The 27,378-nt window shown below is 39.5% G+C and overlaps 1 protein-coding gene across 3 annotated transcripts in view; it reads left to right on the plus strand.

Moving 5' to 3' along the window:
* Positions 1-27,378, plus strand: part of FRAS1 (Fraser extracellular matrix complex subunit 1) — a 420,604-nt gene that overhangs the window by 260,054 nt on the left and 133,172 nt on the right. For all 3 annotated transcript variants that reach the window (XM_037147065.2, XM_053655681.1, XM_053655680.1), the window contains 9 exons: positions 193-345; positions 601-747; positions 10,105-10,251; positions 12,870-13,010; positions 13,940-14,080; positions 15,613-15,753; positions 18,422-18,692; positions 22,089-22,173; positions 24,900-25,226. In XM_037147065.2, the coding sequence (XP_037002960.2) occupies positions 193-345; positions 601-747; positions 10,105-10,251; positions 12,870-13,010; positions 13,940-14,080; positions 15,613-15,753; positions 18,422-18,692; positions 22,089-22,173; positions 24,900-25,226 (1,553 nt within the window). The remainder of the gene's footprint in view (positions 1-192; positions 346-600; positions 748-10,104; positions 10,252-12,869; positions 13,011-13,939; positions 14,081-15,612; positions 15,754-18,421; positions 18,693-22,088; positions 22,174-24,899; positions 25,227-27,378) is intronic.

A 27,378-nucleotide genomic window follows, 5' to 3' on the forward strand; every position in this document is an offset into this window, starting at 1 on the left:
TTGCTAAAAACCTCAAATGCACAATTGTACAGGTCCTGAGCTTGTGCTTTACTGCCATGCACTGCCACTGGGCTGCTCTGGCTGGCTGTGCGGCAGCAGTGGTCATTGCAATTTCATCTGCCCTTTGGCATAATGATGAGACTTGGTGCTCACATCATCTGTGCCTTCTCCGTGTCCCCCCTGCCTTTCCAGATTGCCATCCTCTGTGCCAGCAATGTGCAGCTGATCTCCACAACACCGGGAGCATCTGCCTGAGGTGCCAGAATACCCAGTACCTGCTGCTGGGGGACCACTGTGTCCCTGATTGCCCTTCTGGATATTTTGCAGAGGAAGGAGCTTGTAAAAGTGAGTAAGTGCTGGACACAGGAGCTGCAGTACCTCGTGAACTTCTCTTTGGGGTAATAACTGAGAAGGCTTAGAGGGGAGTGGGGGGAGAGAGAGAGAGAGAGTGAGCAAGCAAGCAGAGAGAATGCTGTGAAATAATAAATCAGACCAGCTAATGCTCTCAGCATTGGGGCTTTTATGAACAACACTTGGGATGCTGCTTTGGAAGGGAGCTTGTCTTTATAGGTTCTCTTTGTGTCTCTTTTCCCTCTGCAGAATGTCACCCCTCCTGCAGAACCTGTCAGGGCAGAGGACCCTTCTCCTGCTCCTCATGTGACACTGACCTTGTTCTATCCCACTTTGGAACCTGCAGCGCCACCTGCTTCCCAGGGCACTACCTCGATGACAGCCGTGCTTGTCAACGTAGGTTTTTAAAAATGAACTTTCTTTCTTTTCCTGCTCTTCTTGGGTCATCAAAGGAAATATGAGTCCTGCTTTCATATCCTTACCTGTAGCCTTTATTTTTACAAAAGGAAGAAAATTCATCTAAAAACGCGTATGGATGCCATGTGCAGATTTAAATCAGATTTAACGCATCTGTCAGTCTAATTGGAAGTGCTGGGTTGGGGATCTCCTTAGCCAACACCAGCTGTATGATCTTGAGCTGGTCATTAAATCTCTCTGTTCTCTAGTCATCTCATTTAAAAAATAAAAGTATTGGTCTGTTTCCTTATGGTTTCTCTTAGCATTTCAATTATAAGATCCTGAACAGAGCTCATTCTAGTATACAATCAATGACCTAAGCACTTCTCTGGATTCAATTTTTTTTGACATGCATTTGCTGAATATTGACAATGTACAATGCTTGACAATGTACCATGTACAAAACATTAATTTTTCTGCCCAAACAGTAGTCATTTTCGCTTTCATTAGAGTCACTTGTGTAGATGTCTTATTTTTCAAATAAGTCAAAATATGATCAATTACCTGAGTCAGACAAAACAAAGAGTTAGGATAAATTAGGGAAAGGGAAAATCTGACTGGAAAAAATTAGGAAATCCTTCACAGATGAAGGAACAATTTTGAAAATAGGCTGAGATGGCTTACTTTTTTTAATCACTGAAGTGTCATTTGCAAAAAAAAAAAAAAACTTTGTTATACTTTCTCACCTTGAAAATGACAGTTAACAAATACACTGCTGATATTTCCATTTTATGTCCTTGGCAATACCACGCTGCAGGAATTATAGAGTATTGGTTAGGAGAAGGAGCTCTAGAGTTAGGTGATTGGAGTTCACGTCCTACCTCTTACTAGCTTTGTGACCTTGAGCAAGTAAATTAATTACTAAGCCTCAGCGTTGTTGTTTTTTTCTATCAGAGAGGAATTATAATAGTACCTACATCTAATGCTATTGCATAGATCCTAGCAGAAATAAGCTTTTAGTATAGCTATTGTTAATATTGTTACCATTGTCATCAGCATCAGCTAGAATGAAAGGCAAATCAAGCTGTAAAGTATATTTCTACTTTATAGACAGAAAGATAGGTATTTGTTTGAGATGCTGACAGAATTTGCATTTTAAATGAAGTTTTATGGAACTCATAATTTTGCACCGCTTGTTGAAATACCAAATATGAAAAACTCCTTTTGAACTGATGAAATATTTCTTTACTTATGTAATAAAAAAAAATTGCTTGGAAACATACCCCAATTAAAAGAACAGGCGAAATTCCCCAGAAAAGAAAAAGAGCTAAATGAAATGGAGGCAATCAATTTACTAGATATAGAGATATAAAGATGGTCAAGAAACTTAGGGAGAACTATAAGGAACTTAGTGAAAACTATAGGGAACTTAGTCAAAACTACCACAGCCTGAAAAAGGACATAGAAACCATAAAAAAGAACAAGTCAGAAATGAAGAATACACTAGAAAGTATAAACAGTAGGTTGGATGAGGCAGAAGATTTATTCAGCAATTTAGAAGACAAAGTACAAAAAACCTTTAAGCAGCAAAAAGAAAAAAAAATAAAAAGATAGAGATGAGACAATATGAAGCACAACAACATCTGCATCATAGGTCTGCCAGAAGGAAGAGAGTAAGGGATCGAGAATTTACTTGAACAAATAACGAACAAAAACTTCTCTAACCTGGTGAAGGGAAAAGACCCATGAGTCCAGGAAGCACCAAGAGTCCCAGACAAGATGAACCCAAAGTGGTCCATACCCAGACACATCATAATTAAAATAGCAAAGATGAAAGACAAGGAGAGAATTTTAAAAACAACAAGAGAATTTTAAAAACGACAAGGAAGCTCCCATAAGAATGTCAGCTGATTTCTCAACAAAAATCTTTCAGTCCAGAAAGGATTGACATGAAATATTTAAAGTGATGAAAAGCCAGGACTTACAACCAAGACTACTTTACTCAGGCTATGGTCTAAAATTGAAGGAGAGATAAAGAGCTTCCAAGACAAGAAAAAACAAAAGGATTTTATTACCACCAAACCAGTATTACAAAAGCCCCTAAATAGCCTGCTGTAAGAAGAGGAGGAGGAGGAGAGGGAGAAAGAGAGGGAAAGGAAGAAAGAGAAACAGAAGGACATATTGAAAAGGATAAAATGGTAATAAATATGTACTTATTAATAATCACTTTAAATTTAAATGGCTCAAATGCTCCAATCAAAAGACATAGGGTAGCAGAATAGATAAGACAAGACCCATATATATGCCGCCTACAAGACACCTACCACAGACTAAATGTAAAGGAATGGGAAAAGATATTTCATGCAATGGGAAGAGAAAAAAGCTGGGGTAGCAATCCTGATATCTGACAAAATAGACTTTAAAACAAAGGCAATAATAAAAAACAAGGAAAGACACTATATAATGATAAAGAGAACAACCCAACAAGAGGCTACGACCTTTATAAATATTTATGCATCCAACATAGGAACACCTAAATATGTAAAGCAAATCTGAATAAACATAAAGGGAGAGATTGACAGCAATACAGTGATAGTAGGGGATAGTTGATCAATCTATTAACATCAGTGTACAGATCTTTCAGACAGAAAATCAACAAGGAGACAGCAGCCTTAAATGGCACACTAAATCAAATAGATCTAATTGATACTTTAACAGCATTTCACCCCAAAGCAGCAGAATATACATTCTTTTTGACCGCATGTGAACTCTTTTCTAAGATAGACCACATATTAGGACACAAAATAAGTCTCAATAAATTTAAGAATATTGAAATCATATGAAGCATCTCCTCTGATCATAATGTTATGAAATTAGAAATCAATCACAAGAAAAAACTGAAAAAAACATAAAAACATGGAGGCTAAATAGCATGTTATTAAAAAATGAATGTGTTCACAATGAGATCAAGGAAGAAATCAAAAGATACCTTGAAACAAATGAAAATGAGAACACAACAATTCAAAATGTATGAAACACACAAAATAAGCCATCCTAAAAAAGAAATTCATAGCATTACAGACCCATCTCAATAAATAAGAAAAATCTGAAACAGATAATCTAACTTTACACTTACAGGAACTTGAAAAGGAATAACAAAGCCCAAATTGAGTAGAAGAAAAAAAATAATGAAGATTAGAGCAGAAATAAACAAAATAGAGTTGAAAAGTAAAAAAGATCAATGAAACGAGAGGTGGTTCCTTGAAAAATGTAAATCAGATGTGTGAAATTTTAGCCAGACTAATCAAGGAAAAAAAAAAAAAGAGATGATCCAAATAAATTAAATCAGATGAAAGAGGAGAAGTAACAACTGAGTCCACAGAAACACAAAGGATGGTAAGAAAATATTATGAGCAACCATATGCCAACACATTGGACAATCTGAATGAAATGGATAAATTCTAGAAACATATAACACTTTCAGTACTGAATCAGGAAGAATGAGAGAATCTGAATGGACAGATTAAAACTAGTGAAATTGAAGCAGTAATTAAAAAAACTCCCAGCAAACAAAAGTCCTGGACCAGATGGCTTCACAGGTGAATTTTACCAAACATTCAAAGAACTAACCCCTGTCCTTCTCAAACTATTTCAAAAAATTCAAGAGGAGGGAAGACTCCCAAGCTCATTTTACAAGGTCAGCATTATCCTGATTTTAAAACCAGATGGATACACCACAAAGAATTAAAATTATATGCCAGTATTTACGGGAACTTAGATGCTAAAAACCCTCAAAAAATATTAGCAAACTGAGTCCAGCAATACACTTAAAAAGATCATACACCATGATCAAGTAGGATTTATTCTGGGGATACAAGGTTGGCACAACATTCACAAATCAATAAACATGATACACCACATAACCAACATAAAAGAGCATTTTACCACATGATCGTATCAATAGATGCAGAAAAAGCATTTGATCAGTCCAGTACCCATTTATGATACAAACTCTCAACAAAACAGGAATAGAGGGAATGTACCTCAATGTAATAAAGGCCACACATGACATACACACAGCCAACATCATAATCAGTGGGCAAAAACTACAAGTGTTTCCCTTAATATTGGAAATAAGACAGGAATGTTCACTTTCACCATGTTTATTCACCATAGTACTGGAAGTCCTAAACACAACAATCAGACAGGAAGAAGAAATTTCAAGCATCCAAACTGAAATGTAACTCTTTTACATTTAAGTCTTGAAACCATAAAAATTCTAGAAGAAAACATAGGCAGTGAATTCTTGGATTTTTCTTGTACCAGTATTTTTTCTGATGTGTTTCCTCAGGCAAGGGAAACAAAAGAAAAACAAATGGGATACGTTGTCAGACTAAACCATTTTTGCATAGCAAAGGAAACTGTCAACAAAGTGAAAAGACAATCCACTGAATGGGAAAACATCTTCACTAATGATACATCTGATAATGGGTTAATATCCAAAATTTATAAAGAACTATTAACACCAAAAACATCCAATTAAAAATGCACAAAGGACCTGAATAAATGCTCCTCCAAGGAACATACAGATGACCAAAGAGACATATGAAAAGATGCTGAAGGTCACTAATCATCAGAGAAATGCAAATTAAAACCACAATCAAATCTCACCTGTCAGCTGTCAGAAGGGTTATCACCAATAAATCCGCAAGCAACAAGTGTTGGCAAGGGTGTGGAGAAAAGGGTTCCCTTATGCACTCTTGGTGAGGATGCAGAGTGGTGCAGCTACTGTGGAAAGCAGTTTGGAATTACCTCAAAAAATTAAAAATGGAACGACCTACCCAGTGATTCCACCTCTGGGAATAAATCTGAAGAAACCCGAAACATAAAATTGAAAAAATATATATACACCCTTATGTTTATTGCATTGTTATTTACAATAACCAAGATTTGGAAGCTGCCCAGGTGCCTATCTGTAGATGAGTCTTACAAAACCTGTAGTACATTTACACAATGGAATACTGCTCAGCTGTAAAAATGAAGGCAGTCTTGCCCTTTGTGACAGCATGGATGGACCTGAAGGGCATTATGCTAAGTGAAGTAACTCGGTCAGAGAATGACAAGCACCATATGATTTCATTCATATGTGGGATCTAATGAACAAACTGAACCAACATGTGAAATTGAGACTGACTCAGAGAGAGAGAGAGCAGACTGACAGCTTTCTCCATAGGTGGGGGGGTCTGTGTGAGGGGAATGGAGCGATTAGGGGAAAAAGAAAAAAGAGAGAAAACCTCATGGACAGGGACAACAGTTCAGTGATTGCTTGGGTGGGGAGGTGAAGGAAGGTATAGTAGGAATAAAAGGTGATGGACAGAGACTTGACTTGGGGTGGCGAACACACAATACAGTGTACAAATGATGTATTGTAGAGCTGTGCACCAAAGTCTGTATAATTTTGTTAACCAGTATCATTCCAATAAATACCATAAAGAGGAAAAATAGAATGTTTTATGTACAGTACAGGTGACAAAAATATGTTGCATTAAAATATTTTTCTCCTGGGAAGCTTTTGCATTGGTACAGGATAATCTAATCTCTACAGAAATGCCTTTGCTATAATGGGATTTTATAGGCTATTTCCATTAAATTATAAATCTCCTAACCTTTGTTTTTAGGTTAAACTTAAGATTCATTCTTTCTAAGATTGACGAAAGCATGCCCCTAAGTTGGGATATCTGAGTTTCTAGTATGTAAAAAAAAAATCAACAGTGTCCCTTTAAAATGCTCATCACTATAGACAATTGTAGGCCTGACAATTTTAGAAAGTGTGCATCCCAGAGCTCTTAAAGGAAATACAGTCAGTATTAAGGAGAGACATTAATAACCCAAGCTGAAAAGCTGTCTGGATTCTAGTTAAGGAAACCCTTAGAAATTATTCCCTGAGCTCTAAAATTTGAGGATGACTAAGATGGGAATTCTTTAAAAAAAAAGATTAATGAGGTTCTCAGTACTTGAAACCATAGTGCTGAGGAGTAAGGAGGACTCTAGGGCTACCCAACCCAGTCTTGCACCCTCACGGACTTCTACAGGTTAGGGTGGAAGCTCGGTCCATATTTGGGGGGTGGCAGTTTAGTTGTTTGACAGTTTTTTCTTATTGGTCCTAGAACTGCCCACCACTGCCCCCCTTGCCATAGCAATGTAGAATAAGTGTCCTCCCTCGTTCACATGATTGCCTTTAAAGGTTTGAAATTCAGTTCTGTCTTCCACTTGGACTTCTCCGCTCTAGGCAGAATTGAAGCCAGTGGCATATTTAAACAGAAATGGATGGCCATTTCTCAGAGTTGCAGTGGAAAACATGCCTATTTAAGAAGGAAAATGGACTTTACAAGCTGTGAGGTCCCTTCCTCCTTGAATGATGTTCAAAGAGTATCCCTGCTTCTATTGATGATTTCTGGTCCACTCATCTTTTTCTTCACTGTCCACTTTCCATGGGGTTGGTGACCTGTACCTGCTACTCCAGATGTGGTCATACCAACATAACTGCAATAGGACTGATACTTTGTATGGTCTGAATATCATAGGCTGAATAAAATGCTCCTTAACCCACAATCCTCTGAAGATGGAAGCTGAGAACTTAAGGGGTTTTGGTATGTGCAGAATTGCTCTGAGCCAAGACAAGGTCATTTGCAGATTGCCCTGGAGAAGGGTGAGAGGTTAGATGAGAGAGGAAGACTGGTTCAGATAGAAATGGTGGGAGCCCCAGGCTTCTCAGTGTGGCATTATTGCATCCCTCCAAATTCTCTTAACATTTCAAGATGATCAAAGTGAATCGAGTTCTTGTGGAAGTCAATGAAGGGGCTGAGTTTTACATTGAGGTGCCGAGAAGAAATGAGAGACTGAAAAAAAGGATTCAGGAACCTGAGGCAGATGGAAGCCTGAGGAAATAAACTCCAGGCTACTAAGCTGTGCACTGACTGTGACTCCGGCCTGAGAACTGGCATTGGGACCTGGTTGGCTCCATGTGAAGCAGGAGTTCCGCTGACATTTAGTTTACAAGGAGGCTCTTCAGCTTCAGATTGCATTCATTTGTCTGGTAACCTTATAGCACTTTCAGTAAGCTTTTAATCAACTAAAATTTTCAGATCCTTTTTTATGGGAATTGCTATCTAGGTCTTTGTTATCCTCTATTTGTGTAATTTGTTATGGAACATAAATGCAGGACTTACAATTTTGCTTATTTCGTCTGATTACTTTTAGCATATTGCTTCAACTGGCTATATAAACTCAGTAAGTTTGAGTCCTTATTCTTTCAGCTGGTAAAACTTAACTAGTGTGTTTCCTACATAGGTATATATGGCATATTTAAATGTCATTAGCATGACAGCTTTGTTTTCATTAAAGTTATTAATACAAATATTGATCAAGTAAAAATGTAAGACTTGATCATAAGACTCTGAGACTTTTTTTTTTTTACCAATTACAATGATTCACTGATCACTTTCTGAGTGTGCATTTCAACCATCTTCAAAACCACCTGCAACTATGAGACCCACTCACGTTTGGGATTGTCATGGAATACTTGGCCAAAATTTAGATGCACCATGTGTAGAAATGCTGGTTAAAAATGGATAAAAGTGTCCATTTAGTGTCATGTAAGTTTCCAACACTTAAAATACTCTTTTCTAACTATTCCCAAATTATCTGAAACTCCTGTCTAGAATTTCCCTGGGATCTTTAAATACAAGTCTGCCTACTCTGATGAAGATATTATACCAGTGGCCTTGGTAAAACAAGGGGGTTTTCTTTCTTTCTACTTTACAGAGAGGTAATTTTCCTGTCTTGTGCCTCCTGCTTTGATATTCCATAGATCTAAAACTCTCCTGATCACCAGATTTTTCCTCTGACCTATATTTAGAGAAGATTTCAGAACGAGGAGAGATGCTAGTGCTTGAGTACATATAATTAAAATATCTGGCTTCTTTCATTTGTGTAACAAGTGTTTACTGAACACCTACAAAATGATAGATAACCAGCTAGATGCTGGGATTATTGCAAGGAACAAAACAAACCTGGTTTTAGCTTTCATGAAGCTTGCAACTTAAAGGATACAGATGTTAAATAATCACTTACATGAAAGTTGTTGGGTATGGCATGAAAGAAATGTATAGAGTGCTATAAGAGCAGTAACTGGGAGACCTATCCTAGAACGAAGCGTCAGGGAAGGCCTTTTTGAAGGAGAAACTGAAAAATGAACATGAGTTAGACAAGAGGTTTTGAGATTATACTGAGAGGACCCAAATATATGTGTGTTAAGGTTTCTAGGTAGAAAGAATAAAGGGAATGATGGAGGAGCAGTATTTGCATAAATGAAAGCTGAAAATTTTCCAGGATTCAAGAAAAATATGAGTTCATAGATGAAATTGACCTCTGAAGCCTGAATAGTATGAATAAAAATATCACTCTGGTGGAAACATGGAAATAGATTGCAAGGGGTCAGATTAGATTTGGGGAGGCTCATTAGGAGGCTATGGTTAGTAGGCCAGCAGGAGATGATGATGGCTTGGATGTACTGGTGGCATTCGTGGATATGGAGAAAAGCAAAAAATTCCGAGGATTATATAGGAGAGTTTGATTAAAAAGATCCAGTGAGTGATTAGGAGTGAGAAAAAGGATGGGCAGTGGGCCGGGTGGGAGGAGGGGCTCAAAACAGACTCCCAGGTCTTTAACATAAACAGTGAAGTAGATGGAAAAATGCCAGTTGCTAAATTGGGGGAGGTGAAACTATATGACCAGTTTGGGGATCATTCATGAATGCTCGAATTAAGTAAGTGGCCACTGAGAATCATAACTGGGCAAATCAGTAAGCCACGTCATCTTAAAGTCCTTCGCATCTTAAAATATATTTTCTGAGCTCCATAACAAAGTTGATACCTAATTTTCATCTTGACAATTTTCATCTTGACATTTCATCACATAAATCTGAGTGTACGTCACAAGCTGTAGGGGGCTGGATTCCTTCAGATAGAAGGTTCAAGTAAAACTCCTGACTGTCATTTCAGAGATCTGGGACTAAGTATAAATTCTGTTGCTGAATCACAAGGCAATTTAGATGTGGGATTTTCATTCTTGAGTTTATAATTTATTTTCTCCAAAAAATAATATTACCTTTTTTTATTTTGGAAAATGAGAGGAACATTTTCTGTTCCTGCTGATCACAAGGGAGGGCTGTGAGCCATAATTAAACAACAGGTTGGAGTGTGGCTTCGTTTCTTCACAGCATCTGTCTAGGTTTGATCAGAGCTCCAGTATTTGCAATTGTAATCATTTGGCCATTTCCTTTTCTTATCTACTCAGCATGCAACACACACTGCAGAAGCTGTGATTCACCGGCCAGCTGTACCTCCTGCCAAGATCCAAACAAGGTCCTGCTCTCTGGGGAATGTCAGCTTGAGAGCTGCACCCCACAGTACTATCTTGACCTCTCCACCAAGACATGCAAAGGTAAAGCTCTTCCTGAATCATACGTTTTTTTTTTTTTACTCACTGATGCCCCATGTACTGTAGATGTTCAATCCCCTACATGGGGAAAACCCTCATCATAAGTTTACACTGTCTCTGATAATAGCAAGAAATCTCTACACACGTATGTATGTACGCATGTATTTGTTCATTCATTAGAAGTTTGATTAGGGAGGTGAAAAAATGTATTTGTTAAACAAATACTTAAGAGCACCTACTATGTGCCAGACATTGTGCAAGGTATTGGTAACTAGGCCAGGGGTGGCAAACTAGAAACCCTCAGGTTGTATTTGGTGGGCCAAATATTCCAGTGTTTTAAAATGTCTAATATTTGCCTTTTAAAGATCAGAAAACCTCACACACAGAAAGTGAGATCTTCAATTTCTTTTGAAAATTCAGATGTTCTGGCAAAATCCATACTGGATTTGTATGCCCAGAATGCAACAGGAGGTTGGAGATGAGCAGCTGTTGCCTCTGTTGGATGGAGCATGATCTCTGCATGTCCCCACCGTCCCCACATGTCCCTTTTGCATCACACCAGGCCCACCTCAGGGATTCACATTACTGCCCTCGGTCCTGTAGGCACTTGCATTTATAACTCGAGATTGCTAGATTCCACACCTAATGAGGACAGGACTTGTATCTGATTTGTTGGTCACTGCTTAACATATTGAAATGAGTGAAGATGTAGTCCTTGTTCTCAAGGAATTTATACAGTCGAAAACCAATAGCCTTTCTCTTTGTTCTCCAGTGGTTGGAATACTAGAGGCTTTTGCTCTTTGAATGCCAGTGCTTCACCAGGGGAGGAGCAGAGCTGAAGAATGGATTTTCCTTGCTCCCCTCTATTCCCTTCTCCACTCACCCAGTCTCCATTTCCCTCTCTATCTCCAGTTCTGCCAGAGAAGCTAGGGCTCAGATATGGAGGGCAATCATCTTTCAAGTAAACACAGGATGCTTTAAGCCTTTGCAGTATTGCACACTTTCCATTCCGAGAAATTCTACTCAGTTGTCAACTTAGGTGGTCTGTTGTGCTACAGACCGCAGAAGCTTTGGTATTTTTTCCCCTCCTAACCAGTGGTCGTTAGTTTGTGGTGAGAAACAAGATTATCACAAATCCTGCCTGTTGTAAATGATTTCATAACCAGGCTGGCAGTTTTCAAGGCTCTGTGTTAGTCATTTTCCCTCAGGACTGATTCACCCAAATAAATGAGTGAGATTAACTTTATAAATCTTCATGGAAGCACATGTACTGTCTTGCACATTTACCTGCTTCCTTGGGACTTAGAAATATTGCACCGAGGAAGAGAGAAAAGTGAGTAATGAAAGGTTTCTCCAGCTTAGCAGGGAGGGGAGGTGGGGTGAGGCAGCATCCAGCAGAGATAGTTCTCTAACATAAACAGTTCAGCAAATATTTATGAAGCAGTTGCTATGTGTCAAGCACTGTGCTGAGTTCTTTACATTCCTTATCACATTCAATCTTCACAGCAGCCTTATGCAAAAGGTACTATTCTCATCCCTGTTTTACAGATACAGAAACTGAGGCTTACTTAAACAGTCTAAGGAATTTGTGTGCAATGTGCAGATACAAAGTGGCATAACCGTGACTTACATACAGACCTATCTGACTTCAAAACCCAAATACTAGACTATGTCATGTTGTCCCTTCTTCCACGCATGGAGGACTTACTTTATCAGCTAGAACTTGGTTTTCGAACATGAGTTTTCTGACTGCATACCAACTGCCAGGGCCATTAGAAACAATGACAATGACTACAATTATCACAGTAAAAACACACTAGCAGCAACATGTTTTTCTCCGTACCCAATCCCTGAGATTGGCTGTAGTTCTGATGTTGAGCCTGCTCACCTGTATTTCAAACAGTCCCACTGGATCATCTGGGTACACAGCTATGGCTGGGACCCACTGGAATATAAGCTCCTTGAGGGCAGGGCCTACACGTATCACTTTATACTCTTGTTCCTGCTGTGTATCCTGTAGGGGCTTGTCAAGTGAATGTACACGTAAACGAGTCAGTTCTTCTGCTCTACATGAGCTCTTCTGTTATTTTAGTAAGCCCTTTATTTTTGGACAGTTCCTTTATGCCCTGTTTAATTCTGCCATTTTTGGTTCTCTCTGTCGTGTTAGTCAGCACCTGGGTTTTGAGAAGCAGAGTCACGCAGCTGGTCTCAGTGGAGACAACACATGCATCTTTACTGACACTCTGACGTCCTTTTCCTCTCAATCATGTGGAGGAGGTCCAGATTCGGAGTGTGGAGCAGACTGGCCACTCCCTGTAGCAGGCTTTGCATGAAGATGTGTGGCTCGGGGATAAAGAACTCAGGGCCCATGGAATAAGGTCGAGTTGATCTGGCTCCTCAGAAGCCCCACTGACAAGCGGGCTCTGCAGGAGCCTGGACCGATCCATACATGCTCCTGTCTAACATAATTAGGAAACACTAAACTTCAGAGAGGCTTTCAGACTGTACAAGGAAAGCCTGTTTATCTGACATCTCTTACGTTGTCCTCATTTTCCTCCTTGCAGCTGCAGGCAGCATCCTTATCATTTAGGAAGCCGATCTAATGTGAGCTTTCTTTCCAGAGTGTGACTGGAGTTGCAGTGCATGCAGCGGGCCTCTGCGGACAGACTGCCTGCAGTGCATGGACGGCTACGTTCTCCAGGATGGGGCCTGTGTGGAGCAGTGTGCACCAGCATTTTACCGGGACTCTGGCCTCTGCAAGAGTAAGTGTCTGGAGCCCCAGCTCTGTGCTCAGCCAAGCACCAGCCTCCTCTGAGTTTACTCTTCTGAGAAGGAGCCTGTGGCAAGTTTCCATTCTGGCTTTTCACCTAATTTCTGGTTTCTTTCCTAAGGAACTTTTCTTCAATATAACAAAAATCTCTTTTTTTTTCCTCCCATGCCCAAATATAACATTTCCTAAAATTTGAGGGTAGTTTAGGAATATTGGGCATTTATGGCCACAGAAGCAGGTATGTTTGGAACATCACCTCTGGATTTCCTTCAGCGTTGAGCAGGCCTGTGTGCTCCAAGCAGAAATGGCTGTGTGCTCTGGTCACCTGAGCACGTGGAGCAACCACGTTACTTCGCCGTCTACTTCTCACGACCCTCCACACACTTTCTATCTCACCATCAACTTTTTGGCCTCAGGACCCCCTTTTGCCTCAATTTAACACCACAAAATCTTCAGACTCTGAAATGCCCCCCAAAGTGCATAGATAACATTCTTGGGAGCATTCTGGGGAGACTCGGATAATTGACTCGATGAGTCAGAAAAAGATCGACATTTCAGCGAAAGCAGTTACAGAGCACCAAGGACTAGTTAATAATAACGAGAATGGCTGATTTCTAGTTTGCCTAGTATTTGCCATGATTTAATTTGATCTTCACCCAGGGAGCTGGGTGGGACAGTATGGCTACTCCATTTCATAGGAGAGAACGCTGAGGCTCAGAGAAGTGGAGTAACCAGTTCAGTCATCCCGCTGGCAGGTACAACAGTAACAACTGGAAGCCTGGCTCCTTGACTCCTAGTCTGCTGCCTTGCCTTGCACACCAGTTTATATTGTTCATTACTGCCTAACACTGCCTACTGTGAGGACCAGGGGCCCCTGGGAAAGCCATGCATATTCCTGTTGACTTGACTTCTGTCTTTCAGGCTGTGACAGCCACTGTCTCCAGTGCCAAGGTCCTCGCGAGTGTACCCGCTGTGAGGAACCGTTTCTCCTCCTGGAAGCCCATTGTGTCCAAGAATGTGGGAAGGGATACTTTGCAGATCATGAAAATCGCAAATGCACAGGTAACTTGGAAACCATGCTGAGTTCTCTAGAAAAAAGTAAAGGCAGCAAGCAATTCAGGTGTGCTGGTCCTCAGGTCACCAAGGAGAATCAGAATTAGAGGCAGCGTGAAACCCCAGGGCACTTGGCCTAAGTAAATGATGACTTTCCATGCACTCTGCCAATTGCTGGTTAAATAGAGTATAGGCCAGCAGGCCACTAATTCTCTTGCACAAAATCAATATTGTTCCTAATGGCCTTTATGGAAATGAAGCCAATATTTTATGGAATGTAAAGCTTGTATTGAACTAAGGTGTAGTATCCACTAAAGGTGGATCAGCACTGTTGATACGAGCACAGAATTTTGAGTGCATAGACTGAGTAACCAGTGACCCTAATGTTGCCCTAATTACCTTGAAGAGTAGGATTTCTGGAGATACTTAGTGATACATTGGCCTTTGGTTATGAAACTGAAGTTAAGCCCAAAGTCATCATCACCTTGTCCATTGAATAGTTCATGAGAGTTTCCTTAGTGTGTTCTCCTCATTTCTATCACAACTGGGTACTGTTTGCCCCACTTTAATGAATACCTGGAATTTAAAGTGATGCCATTACCCGGGCATAGCATTTTATATTTCATCAAATTTCTTCCATCTGTATTATATCATTTAATATTCACAATGGCCTGGTAAAATATGGCAGGCACTATGAATCCTGTTTTACAAGTGGAAGAAACAGAGGCTTAAGGATATTAACCAGGGTGACATAAAATAAGATATTAGATCCACGTTGTTTTATTCTATTCCAGGGCCCTTTAAATTATACTGTGCTGCCTCTATCTCACAAAATCTTCATTATGGAAGCAGAAAAATTAGGCAGTGAACACTCAGTTTATAGATTATTAACTTGACCCAAAGAAGTGATCTATGGTCCTTTAAATAGATCACTCTCCTCACACATTTAAAATAATAATAATAATAATAAAAGAATAAAAAAATAAAAGAATAGCAGTGATAGTTTCAGTGTGATTGAGTCTTTTTGTGTTCTGATGTGTCACTGTTCTGATGCAACCAGGCACTGTTCTAGTCATGACACATTAGAACAGATGGGATCTTCCCAACAATCATTTGCATTATGTGCTATTAGTTTCCCCATTTTTAAGACAAGAAAATTGCACCAAAGATTGGCAAAGGAACTTGCCCAAGTTTGGCAGCTGGTACATGGTAGAGGAGGAACAGTACCCAGTGGCTCTTAACCACTATAAACTGCCTCTCGTATAAGTCAGTATGGTTAACTTTGTAAACAACCCATTCACATGAAACATTTTCAGATCCAAGTGTATAAAGCATGAGCGCTCCTCCCTATTCCGTTTCCTTCTGAGGGTAGATCAGCTCTCTATGAAATTCTTCAGGAAACTGTTGGAATGTTTTTTGCCGCAGTTGGGGACCATGTGTTGTTGCTTGTGCTCTTGTGCATCACTTCTTTACCACTGGTGGCCCCACCTGGGTACCTGTGCCTCTGTTGTGTCTCATCCGGTGTGTCCTACCTTCCATAGCCTGCCCTCAGGGGTGCTCTCAGTGCAGCCATGGAAACCAATGTCACCGCTGCGACCATGGGTTCTTTCTCAAGAGTGGCCTTTGTGTTGGCAGCTGTGTTCCTAGCTTCGCTGCCCACCCTCCTAACGGAACATGTACTGGTAAGTACTTCTCCACAATGGTCAGGTGAATTCACCTGAAATTTCTATGTGCAAGGGCTGGCTTTGCACATGCATTGGACTCGTGATATGAAACATGGGATTCCTACTCTCGGGGGAAGCCCTGGTGCTGCAGAACAAGAAGCTCTTTATAGAACAAGAAAGATTTGGAAAACTTCTAAGATTTTTAGAAGAGAAAAAGAAGTAGTCTGTGCTTTAAAACTCAACTATGAGATCAGAAATTTGGCATAAAACTTACCTGTGTTCCTGAACTACAACTATGTTATAGGAAATTACATGTATACTTACATATAGTTTATTTATCTTTATAAAAACTTGTAGAGCTACTTATGCAGTGGTGCACCCTTTGTGCACATGCTGGAGATAACTTATGAATAAATAAGGAATAGTGTGAGCAGCCTGCCCCACTAGGTTCTCATGTTTGAAATGAATGGATTTCAAGCCACACTGTTAGGCATTAAGAAGAAGATAACAAGTTAAAGGGATGGAGCTAGTCTTGTTCAACACATCGATAGACATTTTACCTTACCCTACAAAGAGAAGCAAATTTACATTCAGTCTTAATTTTGAACCTCAGAAGTTTCATAGTAAAGCTGGGATGTGCTGATGCAGCTGAGCGTTCCTTGGCTTTTGGGTAACCCTTATCAGTAACAGTTGTATTTTCCATCTCTGTATTCCTGACATCTAAAAATGTTAAGACTTCATATGAGAAGAAGTATCTTTGGCTTATTTTCTTGGTATCCTTCTGGAAACCCAGAGTACTTGAAAATCAGCTTACTCCTCTTAGGATATAGTCCAAGTCAATGTACAAATATCAGTTCTGCTTTCACTGGAGTAATCTTACAGTAGCAGTAGTCCTCCTGAAACTTGGCATTTCCTAACTGTCCTGTTCGACCTACATGTAGAAGGAAACACTACCAACCCAAGCCCAGGCAAAACAACTTGCAGGAGACAGAATGGTCAGGAATCCTAATTCACCCATCTGTGAGCAAAGACTGTAACATTTTGAAACAAAGTATATATATTTTACATGAATTCTGAATATAAGCTATTGATAATCCTACTTCATTGTAGATTAACTGGTATTGTTCTAACATTGGTATTACACACTTGCCTCTTTCTTTGCCCTTGGTGGGTCTGATGGCCAGACATGACAGGTATCTTATCATGGGACTGTGGTTCTCAACTCAGGTGGCATTAGCATTACCCAGGGAGTTTGTAAAATCGCCGAGGTCCCACCCAGAACACGGGAGTCAGGATCCCTGGCCGTGAAGCCCCAGTATCAGTATTGTTTTAAAGATCCCTATGGGATTCTTCATCATTATTGTTATTATTGAAATATAATTCCCATACCATAAAATTCACCTCTGAAGTATGCAGTTCATTGGTTTTTGGTGCATTCACAAAGTTATGCAGCTATCACCACTGTCTAATCCCAGGACATTTACTCAACATAAAAAGAAATCCACTAACTATTGGGGGTCTCTGCCCACTGCCCCCTTACCACGGCTGCTCGCAACCACTGACCTGCTTTCTGTCTCCGTGAATTCACCTAATCTAGACATTTCTCATAAATGCAGTCATACAATATGTGGCCTTTTACATCTGGCTTCTTTCACTTGGTATAATGTTTTCAAGGTCCCTCCATGTTGTAACATGTATCAGTCAGCATGTCATTTCTTTTCATGCTTAAATAATATTCCACTGTGTGGATATACCACATTTTGTTTGTCTGTTCATCAGTTGAGGAACACTTGGGTTGTTTCCATTTATTAGCTAGTATGAGTAATGCTGCTATGAACATTTGTGTGCACGTTTTTAAATGGATATGTGTTTTCAGTTATCTTGGGTATATGCCTAAAAATGAAGTGGTGGGTCACGTGGTAGCTCTGTAGTTAATTATCTGGGGAACTGCCAGCCTGTTTTCTCAAGTGACTGCACTATTTCACATTCCTATCAGCAATATATGAGGGTTCCAATTTCTCTACATCCTCGGGAGCAGGTTATATTGTTCTTCCTAGTGGGTGTGAAGTGGTATTGCTTCATGGTTTTAATTCACATTTCCCTGATTCTTAATGATGTCAAGCACCTTTTTTGTGTACTTATTGGCCTTTTTATATTTTCTTTGGGGAAATGTTTACTCAAATTGTTTGCCTATTTTAAAGTTGGGTTACTTTCCTTTTACTGCATTGGAAGAGTTCTTTCTATATTCTGGATTCAAGCTCCTTTACAGGGACATCTGATTTGCAAATATTTTATCACATTCTGCAGGTTGTCTTTTTGCTTCCTTGCTGGTGTCCTTTGAAGCAGAATTTTTTTTAAATTTTAATGATGTCTAATTTATCTATTTTTTGTCACTTGTGCTTTTGTGTTATATCTAAGAAGCATTGCCTGATTCAAAATCACAAAGATTTACTCCTTATTTTCTTTTAGGAGTTTTATAGTTTAACATGTAAATTAAGATGCTATGCTATTTTCCTGTGGGTGAGAAGCAATGGATTAGAAGGAAGCTTATGGTGTACAGAACCCTGGAGTCTCATCTTTGTAGTTCTGAGTGAACATTACGAGCCTGTGTCTTTCGAAACAAACACGGCGCACTTGGTGATTCATGAATCACCAAACCTGACCTTTGGATTCATGTGTTTTCCAGGCAGAATTCACACTCCTGGTCTTCATGTGAATGGTTCTCTCACCCTTGCGATTGGTTCCATGACGCCACTGGATTTTTCCCTCCTGAATGTCCAAGACCAGGATGGCAGGGTCGAAGACCTCCTGTTTCATGTTGTGAGCACTCCCACCAATGGTCAGCTAGTGCTCTCAAGGAAAGGGAAGGAGGTTCAGCTGGACAAGGCTGGCCATTTCAGCTGGAAAGATGTGAACGAGAAAAAAGTGCGTTTTGTGCACAGCAAAGAGAAACCCAGGTGACTCCGTGTTCTTTTGTTTTCCTCCCGCCCCCTTTCTACCAGTGCCTTGCGCCTCGTCCCATCTCCCTCACTTCCCCCTTTCTCAGTAGTTATCCCTTCTCTTCTGGGAAAGGTCGATCCTCCACAAATGCCAAATGCTTTCAGCTGCCTGTCATTTCACTGTAATTGCTCAGAGAGTGTGCTTTTGTTAGAGGCGTTTTCATTTTATCACATAATTATGGGTAATTCTCTGATGTGACAGGAAAGTTCCTCGTATAATTACCCAGTTTTTTGGCCCAGCAGAGAGAAAACTAGTTATACACCCAGATGCTGCAGCTGCGTCTTCAACGTCAGTGCGATCTCCTAGGAGCAGGGAGTGGCTAGAGGGTGGCGTGCACGCTTCTCAAGGTAGTGAGCGTATGGGTCCTGGAGTTTCAGAGTTGGAAGGAAATGAAGAGTCCCAGTTCGCTTTTTATTATCCACTTTCTGGGATTAATTGTGGTTAATTTTTAAGCCTGATCCAGTTTTCCTCTGAGGCCTAGCACACTTCTAGATGTCTCCCCACCCCAGCTGACATATGCTTAGGAATGCAATCGAATATGAACACTAACCCAAGCAAATATACTCATATAATTAGCAGAGTAAATCTACAAAACGGAAATCAGAGAATGCACCCCAAAGATTAGCCTGTTGGGTTATCCTTCACCCTGCTCTGCTTCATTAGTGCAGATAATTCTGAGTAGACTGTATTTGTAAACAAGGAGCTGATACCCAGGGAACAGTGATAAGGACACAGTGACTATTTTCTACTGTCACTGATAAACTTGACATTTTTTTAAGGTTTGTGCTAGGACATAGGTGGGGAGAAAGGTAAATGGCACTTTGTCTATTTGTAGTTCAGAGCTGCTGAACCAATAACCTCAAACGATCCTACAGGACTAAGCAACTAGTGTTTACAGAGTGCTACTTATGAACCAGGCACTGTGTTACACACTTTCTGTGAAGTCCATATATATATATATATTTTCAGTCTCCAGATAGAGAAACCTGGAGAGTGTAATTAATCTTGCCCAAGGCAGCGCACCCCAGGAGCCCAGAGCTGAGACTCCAACCCAAGGCCCTCAGAGGGCATAGCCCACAACTTCAGCGGCTGTGATTTCTGCCTTCTAAATAAAAGTAGGAATAATGGCTATGCTTCCACCCTGCAGGGGCAGGTATTGCTACAGAAGGAGCTTAAAACTCTAGTGTTTGATGCCATAGAGTTACTCGTCAAACTCACACTCTCCTGCGTTTGTTGTGTTGCAAGTATAGTTAAGTGTTTACAACACACACACACACACATGCACATCCACAAACAATAATTGTTTGTCTTGGAGTCACTATCAAAATTTGTATACAATAGATAAAATTTCAAAGACAACCAAAGTGAAGCCTCTTATCTACCTAATCTTTTTAATTTCACACCATCTCTTTCCTGGCAGAGTCAGTTCTCCCTAAATGGACAAAGAGTAGTAACTTTTTAGAGAATTTGTAGTACTTTTGGGGGATACTCATTTAACATTGGATTTGTTTATCTAAAAATTTGAATGAGAGGAATAGTAAAACAAACAGAACTGGTAGAAACCCATGCAAAAAGGAAATGCTGTGTCTCTGAAGAATACAAGAACAAAAGGCACAACCTACCACATAGGTTTGTGGATTTGTTTTTCCCCATGTAAACACTGACTAATTCTTTACAGCTGGAATTTTTGAGGGTTGCATTCCTCTGATACTGGAGTGCTCCTACGAAGTACAAGACAAATTGTAAATATGGTCACAGTAGCCATGATAAGCTGGCATTGCTGAGATTGCTGAACACAGTCACTGCAACCTCACTGCCAACAAAAATCTTTTTCCCCTGTAGGTTGGTAGCAAACGCCCCTTCATGGTTTATGTTGTTGCTACCATCAGTTGAATTCCCTTGAAGTCTGGAGGTGGGGATGAAGAGCATCAGGACTTACATGGGTCAAAAAATGAAGGGAAAGATAAAATTGGAGGGAATACAAGAAAACATCTTTTAAATCTCATTTATTGAGATAGTTTCATTTAATGAAATTCCCTATTTTAAAATGTACTGTTCTATGAATGTTAAGAAATCTATACTGTCTTACAGTTTTGAGACTGCAGTACATTCAAGATACAAAACAGTTGTATCACCCCCCAAAATTCCACTACAGTCACTACATTCCCCAGTCCCTGACAACCACCAATCAGTTTCTTATCCTTGTAGTTTTGGAATCATACTGTATGATTCCATTCCATATGAATGGAATCTATTCATACAAGCAGTGGAATCCATATGAATGGAATCCATTGCACACTGTATGATTCCATTCCATATGAATGGAATCATACAGTTTGTAATATTGTCTTTCTAGCTTTTGCTATAAATGCTTTTGAGATCCACCCACATACTTTAATGTATCAGTAGTTAGTTAGAATACCTTTTAAAGAACTTTTAAAACAGTGGTCCCTATCATAGACCAGAATTCAAACCCTCTCATAATGCATTAATCACATCTTAACCAGCCCACAGTGAGTTCTGTGCCTGGTTTGGCTTTGAAGGTAGCAACTCCTATTTTCCTTTCTAGTAGTCTCTGAGGCTGCTGAAACAACACTCTTTTATAGAAAGTAAAAACCACAACAATGAGTGAGACTTATTTTGTTTTCTTAATTAGGAGTCTTTGGTTACAAGCAATGGAAGTCAATTTAAGCTAGATTAAGAAAATAGTACAGTTTGTTGTACCATTGCAGGTATGTATGGTGCACATCTCAAAATCACCAAGGGCAGCTGGGCTCAAGGGCAAGACTGGAAGCCAGAAGCAGGAACAGGAAGCAAGACTCAATTCTTTGTCTTGTCTCTGCGTCTTGGCTCTTAGGCTTCATTGACCTGGCTTCCTCCACATTCTCATCAACACTATAGACTGTGGTTTCCCAAAAGTCAGTAATCAGACATCCTTCCTTAATCAAGTCCACATTAGATGTTGCATGTGTGTGGCTGGAAGGGGTAGAAAAACAGAGTCATGTAATAAAGGCATTGCAAACATTGGTATTTGGGGCCCACTCACATGAATTGGGTAGGGCTTGGGAAGAGGGCTTACAGGGAAGAGGAACTCAATTGAGAACTGTAGAGACTATGAAAAACCCCCTTTCCATTGTTCAATTTTACTATTAGCCTGCGATATAAATAGTTTTACCTGAATCTCACTAGGTTCATCTTTGTCTGGTCATTTTTGTTTATGGTCTGAATATTACATTACTGTGATTTGATCCAAATTCTTCCATGCACATAACCTGAAAATATTTTTAGTCCTTGTCCTTCTAAAAACTAACAATGATTATATTTATCGTTTCTTTTTTCGGGACATCTTTTAGGAAAGGTTATTTTTCCCTGAAAATTAGTGACCAGCAGTTCTTCTCTGAGCCACAGCTGATCAACATACAAGCATTTTCTACACAGGTAATAAAAATGCCATGCTATTAATAATTTTACATGCCCACCATTTCTTATGCACAAATCAAGTTTTCTTGCAGTTGTATAAAGAATGATTAAGTGAATTAATCTTGTCCCAGCTTCCTCATGGAATAATTGTTTAGTGTTTGCAGGCAATAACAGCCGCAACAACAATTACTAATACATCTCTAGTACTCTCCGCAATGTTTCTCATTTAATCCTTAGGACATCCCTCTGAGGTATTATTGTCCCCAGGTTACCGATGAGGATTCTTAAGTTAGGAGGAGGTTAAATAACTTGTCTGTGGTGGTATAGCTAATCAACAGAGAGCCAAGATTTGTGCTCAGTAAATCTGAATACAAAGTCTGTGTTCTTGATCATTATATTATGGTGCCTTATTTTGCTATACTGAATCCTGAAAGTAGCCCATCATGATAATTTGAGGTGTTCAGATTCTGAACACTTTCCTCACTCTTAGATAAATTAGTTTCTTTTGTCTAAATATAACTCTCTCTTGAATGTGGGATTATGTCGAGTACTTTTGCCTATCTGTCATGAAGCTGGACTGCATTTATCTTAATCAGCTAGAGGATCTTAGTGAGGATCTACTTAAATGTTGTGCCAGTGTGGTCATCAGCCAAGCATTAGTCTAAAGATATCATGGTAGATGTTGTAAAACATTGTGAGGGTTCTTCTGTTCTCGTCACTCATCTTTGTCAAGTTGTACTTATGTGTGCAGAATATATACAGTGGTGGAAGCTCTGAATAATTGGGCTTGAGGGATTGAACAACTGAAAAGTGTAGAGTAGGAAGATAGATACATTCTTAAGTTGTGAACAGCAAGAGAACGGGACATCATCATGGCGAGCCAAGGCCGTCTAAATATCCAGATCTCAGTAGTGTGTTAGACAAGATACAAGGAAGGGCATGAGGTCATTGCTTTTGAACTGATATTTTTATATCTTTGGTCCCAAAATGAAAAGACTGTGCACTGTGGATAACATAAACTTGAACCAGAAGTAGCTGCCAAATGGTATTAAGGGCCCATCTCAGTCCTTCATGATGGTGTTCTCACTTTTGGGACGACTGAAGTTGAGGAGTGATTAAAAATTGATCCTAAATTAATTGGATCTCACGGTTGGGCTAACTGCATGAATTTTGTTTTAATTGTAGCTAAAATGCAATCTCTGTAAATAAGGGTCAGAGGGAGGCATCAAGCTTTAGGACTTACGTGCTTAAATGTTTTTCGGTACTTAAACTCAGAAATTTTGTTTTGTTCTTTTGTGTGTTTAATATAGTTACTAAACATGTAAATAAAAGGCCTAGTGCAGATATCAGTGAGTGGCTTTCTCACTGAGGTGGTGAGTTCCTGTGCTTCCCTGATTGGGGTTCGTTTTCCCACGATCAAGTGTGAGGATAGTGAGGGGACGCTTTTATTTTATTTATGAGAAACTTTTATCATTTTAACTCTTCAAAAATGGAATTTTAGAGGTGGATTTGAACTTATTTTTGTTCCTTTACATTTCTGCACTATTTCAACATGGTCTTCAGGTTCCCTGGGATTTTCTCATGTGGGCGTTTAATTCGATGTCCTCCACTTAGGGATTTTGCCACCACCTCTGACTTTTCCCTTTAGAATCCAAGGAGCCTTCCATTCCTATGTGTGGGATCACAGCTTTGGAATTTTCACTTGGGAATTCTAAGTAGCTATTATCTAGTTTCCTGTTATGTGATTATTATAATGATGCACTAGTTAGGCATTACTTTAAAAGATATAGAAATTCCCAGAAGGCCAGAAAGGCTAACTTAAAAAACAAAAACAAAAATCTTTTGGATTAAAGAAGGCATGTGCTGAGAAAAGCCCTAGATGTTTCAACTTCAAATGATGTAAAAAAACTAAGATAATTTTTTTTTGGCTTCTGGCCTTAATTTTTTGTGTGTGAGATTTTTTTCCCCTCATGGTTCATTAACTTTTATCTTTGTGAAAGAACATTTTATCTGCTTACTCAGGTTGGTGAGAGGAAACCTGATAATCCTAAGGAAAACATATTAAATTTTGCTATATTAGCAATGCCACATATGTTAACCAGGTGGTTGCCTTACTGAGACCGAGATCTTATCAGGCGTTATAAACTGAGCTAGGGTGGGTCCCTTCAAGATATGGGTGACACAGTTTGAAGAAAATTACTGGGAGGGACCAGAAATAGCATAAATTCAGAATGCAAAAGCATCTTACTCTGAGTCAGCATGCTGCAACATGACCTGGAATGAAGTGCTCAGCTCCAAACACACATGCAAAAATTTCATATGTCATATTAGTCTCTCTTGAATGCAGACAGCTGATTGGGTTGTCTCACACTGAACTAATCACAGTGACAATGCAGGGCATATAGGATAAATCAAGACAACAGAGGCTTCAAAGAATTAGAAGTAAGAAGCTCTCCTTGATTGCCTCTGATGAATACTATAGTCCTGAAGTGGCTTGAGAAACATCCAGAACCAGAGATGTGAAGTAACCTCATTTGCTAGGATTACTATAACTGACCATATGTACCTTTGACAAAAACTTTTTATGTGCAGTAGTTCAGCACTTCTTCGCAAGAACATGTAGCGTTCTGTACAAGGCATCAGAATACCAATTAGATTGCACACAGCTGGTATCTAGCCCACTGGATTGTCTTCTCTTTTCCTGCTAAGTGGCTTCTTTTCTCCTCCTTCTGTTCAATCCACAGGCCCCCTATGTGCTGAGAAATGAGGCTCTCCACATTAGCAGAGGAGAGAGGGGAACCATCACCACCCAGCTGCTTGACATCCGAGATGATGACAATCCGCAGGATGTGGTGGTGGAAGTGCTGGGTCCTCCACTTCATGGCCAATTACTTCAAACGCTTCAGTCCCCTGCAACCCCTGTCAATCAGTTCCGGCTGGATGGACTCTCCAGGGGCCTTCTCCACTATGCTCACGATGGCCTGGAGAGCACATCCGATGTTGCAGTCTTGCAGGCCAGTGATGGACACTCCTTCCAAAATATTCTATTTCACATGAAGATTGTGCCCAAGGTAGGTGGCATTCCCAGAGCTACAGTTTCCTTACTTCTAGATGTTAAGTTTTGTTGATGACATTGTTTTTCAGTTTCATAAAGATATGGGTTGGTTATTTATTCAAATATTTATTGAGCACCTGTTAGGGAGATACTTAGTACATTCAGAGATTAAGAGAACACATTACTCAATCCCAGGGACAATATATATTTTGGTAGGAGCACCTTTGATCTAAAAGACCTGGTCCCATGTTCTCTATAGAAGGTAACCTTTTGAATCTTTATGTTGACTTGCTTCCATAAAAAATGCCTCATTGGCCACTGATCCTTTATCTCCTGCCCCAGCATGATCATAAGAATCAGATGCGCCCCTGTCACTTTCTGCCCTTCTAAAACAGTTTATGCAATATGTGAAGCTCATAGTCCAGTTATCACAGTGGATGAAAAAGGATGCATTCAGCATTCTGTTAGCCCAGCTGAAGTAGGATGAGGGAACTTTCTTTTAGTAATCATAGAAATCATTGGCCTATGGGGTAGAAGCAGTGTTTCGTAGCCTGAGTCATTCCCATGCCATCTTTGTAAGTTTTTGCCATATCTGCAAGCACCTGCCCTGTTATTTACTTAATTTTTCTTTGAATGAACTTCCTTTTTTACTTTGGCCTCATCCTAATAAACACTACTTGTGAAATCATGGGCTCAGTGTAGAAACATACTTTTTCTATAATATTAAAATTAATATAAAACAATTTTATAAAATTTCTTCCATGTACTACATAAAATGTGCTTGGGTATTACTAATGGGGGGCTATCACATTTGGAGAAATACTGGGCTAAATTACAGAGATCTATTGAAAAATATCTTCAAATCATTTATCACTTGATGGTATTTCATTCAAAGTTCTTCTCTCTCTTAGAGCAAAAATGGCTCTTTCCCATGGTGTTAGACAGAAAGATATCATGAAGAGTTTTTGAAAACTCTTCAGACCAAATACCATTATCTAATAATGCCATTAGTGATCAGCTAGAGAGATTGATTTGCTAAGGACAGATTAGAAGTCACTTGTCACTTGCCCACCAGTGATCACTCAAAGTTTGTGATTGGTCCTCGTTAAGGTGAACACCTGAATCTAAGGTGGTCTGCCGGGCTAGTTTCTGGGGCTCTTGTCTCTTCATTTTCAGCTGCTGAAAACAGCGATGGTAAGAGAGATGGGAGTGAAGGCTGATCATGAGACAGAGTTGGCAGATAACCAGCTTGTTGCCAATCCTAATTATCTTCCTTTTGCAAATGCCCTGGGAAATGAGGTTTAAGTTCTGAAGAGATGAAGTCTAGACAGACACAGAAAGTCTTCTTTTCTTCCTTCTTGGTTTCTTTTCCAAGATTATTACAGGACTTCTGTGCCACCCCACCTTCCTAATCGTGGTTTCAATCTCCGTGTTTGGAGCTCAGTGTGGTGTAGCGCTGCACAGTCGTTCTGTGTGGTGTGACCCAAGGTTGAGGGGTGTTTCTAGGATTTTCACTGCTTTGACTACCAAAGCAAAACAAAGAAAAATAGGGTTTTAATTTACAATTAAGGCATAAGCATATAACTTGAGTATCCTTGTGGTGTGTATAAGTTGGTAGTCACATTGACATTTATGGTGTCTATCCTTCCTTCTGCAATTTCTTCATCCTCCATCATGTTGTGCTTACCTGTCTATCAGGTGAACTAATGGTTTCTAAGCCAATGAATTAGGATAATGAAACCAGTGACCAGAGCCCTAGCATCCATCAGGATGTACTACTAATAAATTTGACTCTGTAATATTGGTAATATTTGTAATATTTTGTAAATATGTATATGTGTTTTTAAGGAAGAGTACTTTTTCTCCTATTTCTTCTACTGATCTTTACAATATCTTATTAAAGAATATTAGAAGAGAACCTATATGGCCTTATTTCTTTTAAAGGAAATTCTATGGGTGGTGGGTGTTTTTGTTTATTTTGTTTTTTAACCTTTATTGGGCAGTAATGCCCAATAATTCACTGATGTGAATTATTTTGTCTTCAAAATCATTTAAGGATATGTGTACAATTATTATCTCTTATTTTCCAAAAGAGGAAACTAAAAAATGGAGGTTTGAAAACATCTAAAGGGTTTAAAACAAACAAAAATATTTTGTTTGTTTTTCAC

Source organism: Artibeus jamaicensis, unplaced genomic scaffold (genome assembly GCF_021234435.1).
Source record: "Artibeus jamaicensis isolate MK-2021 breed Jamaican fruit bat unplaced genomic scaffold, CSHL_Jam_final scaffold_1031, whole genome shotgun sequence".
Classification (NCBI taxonomy): domain Eukaryota; kingdom Metazoa; phylum Chordata; class Mammalia; order Chiroptera; family Phyllostomidae; genus Artibeus; species Artibeus jamaicensis.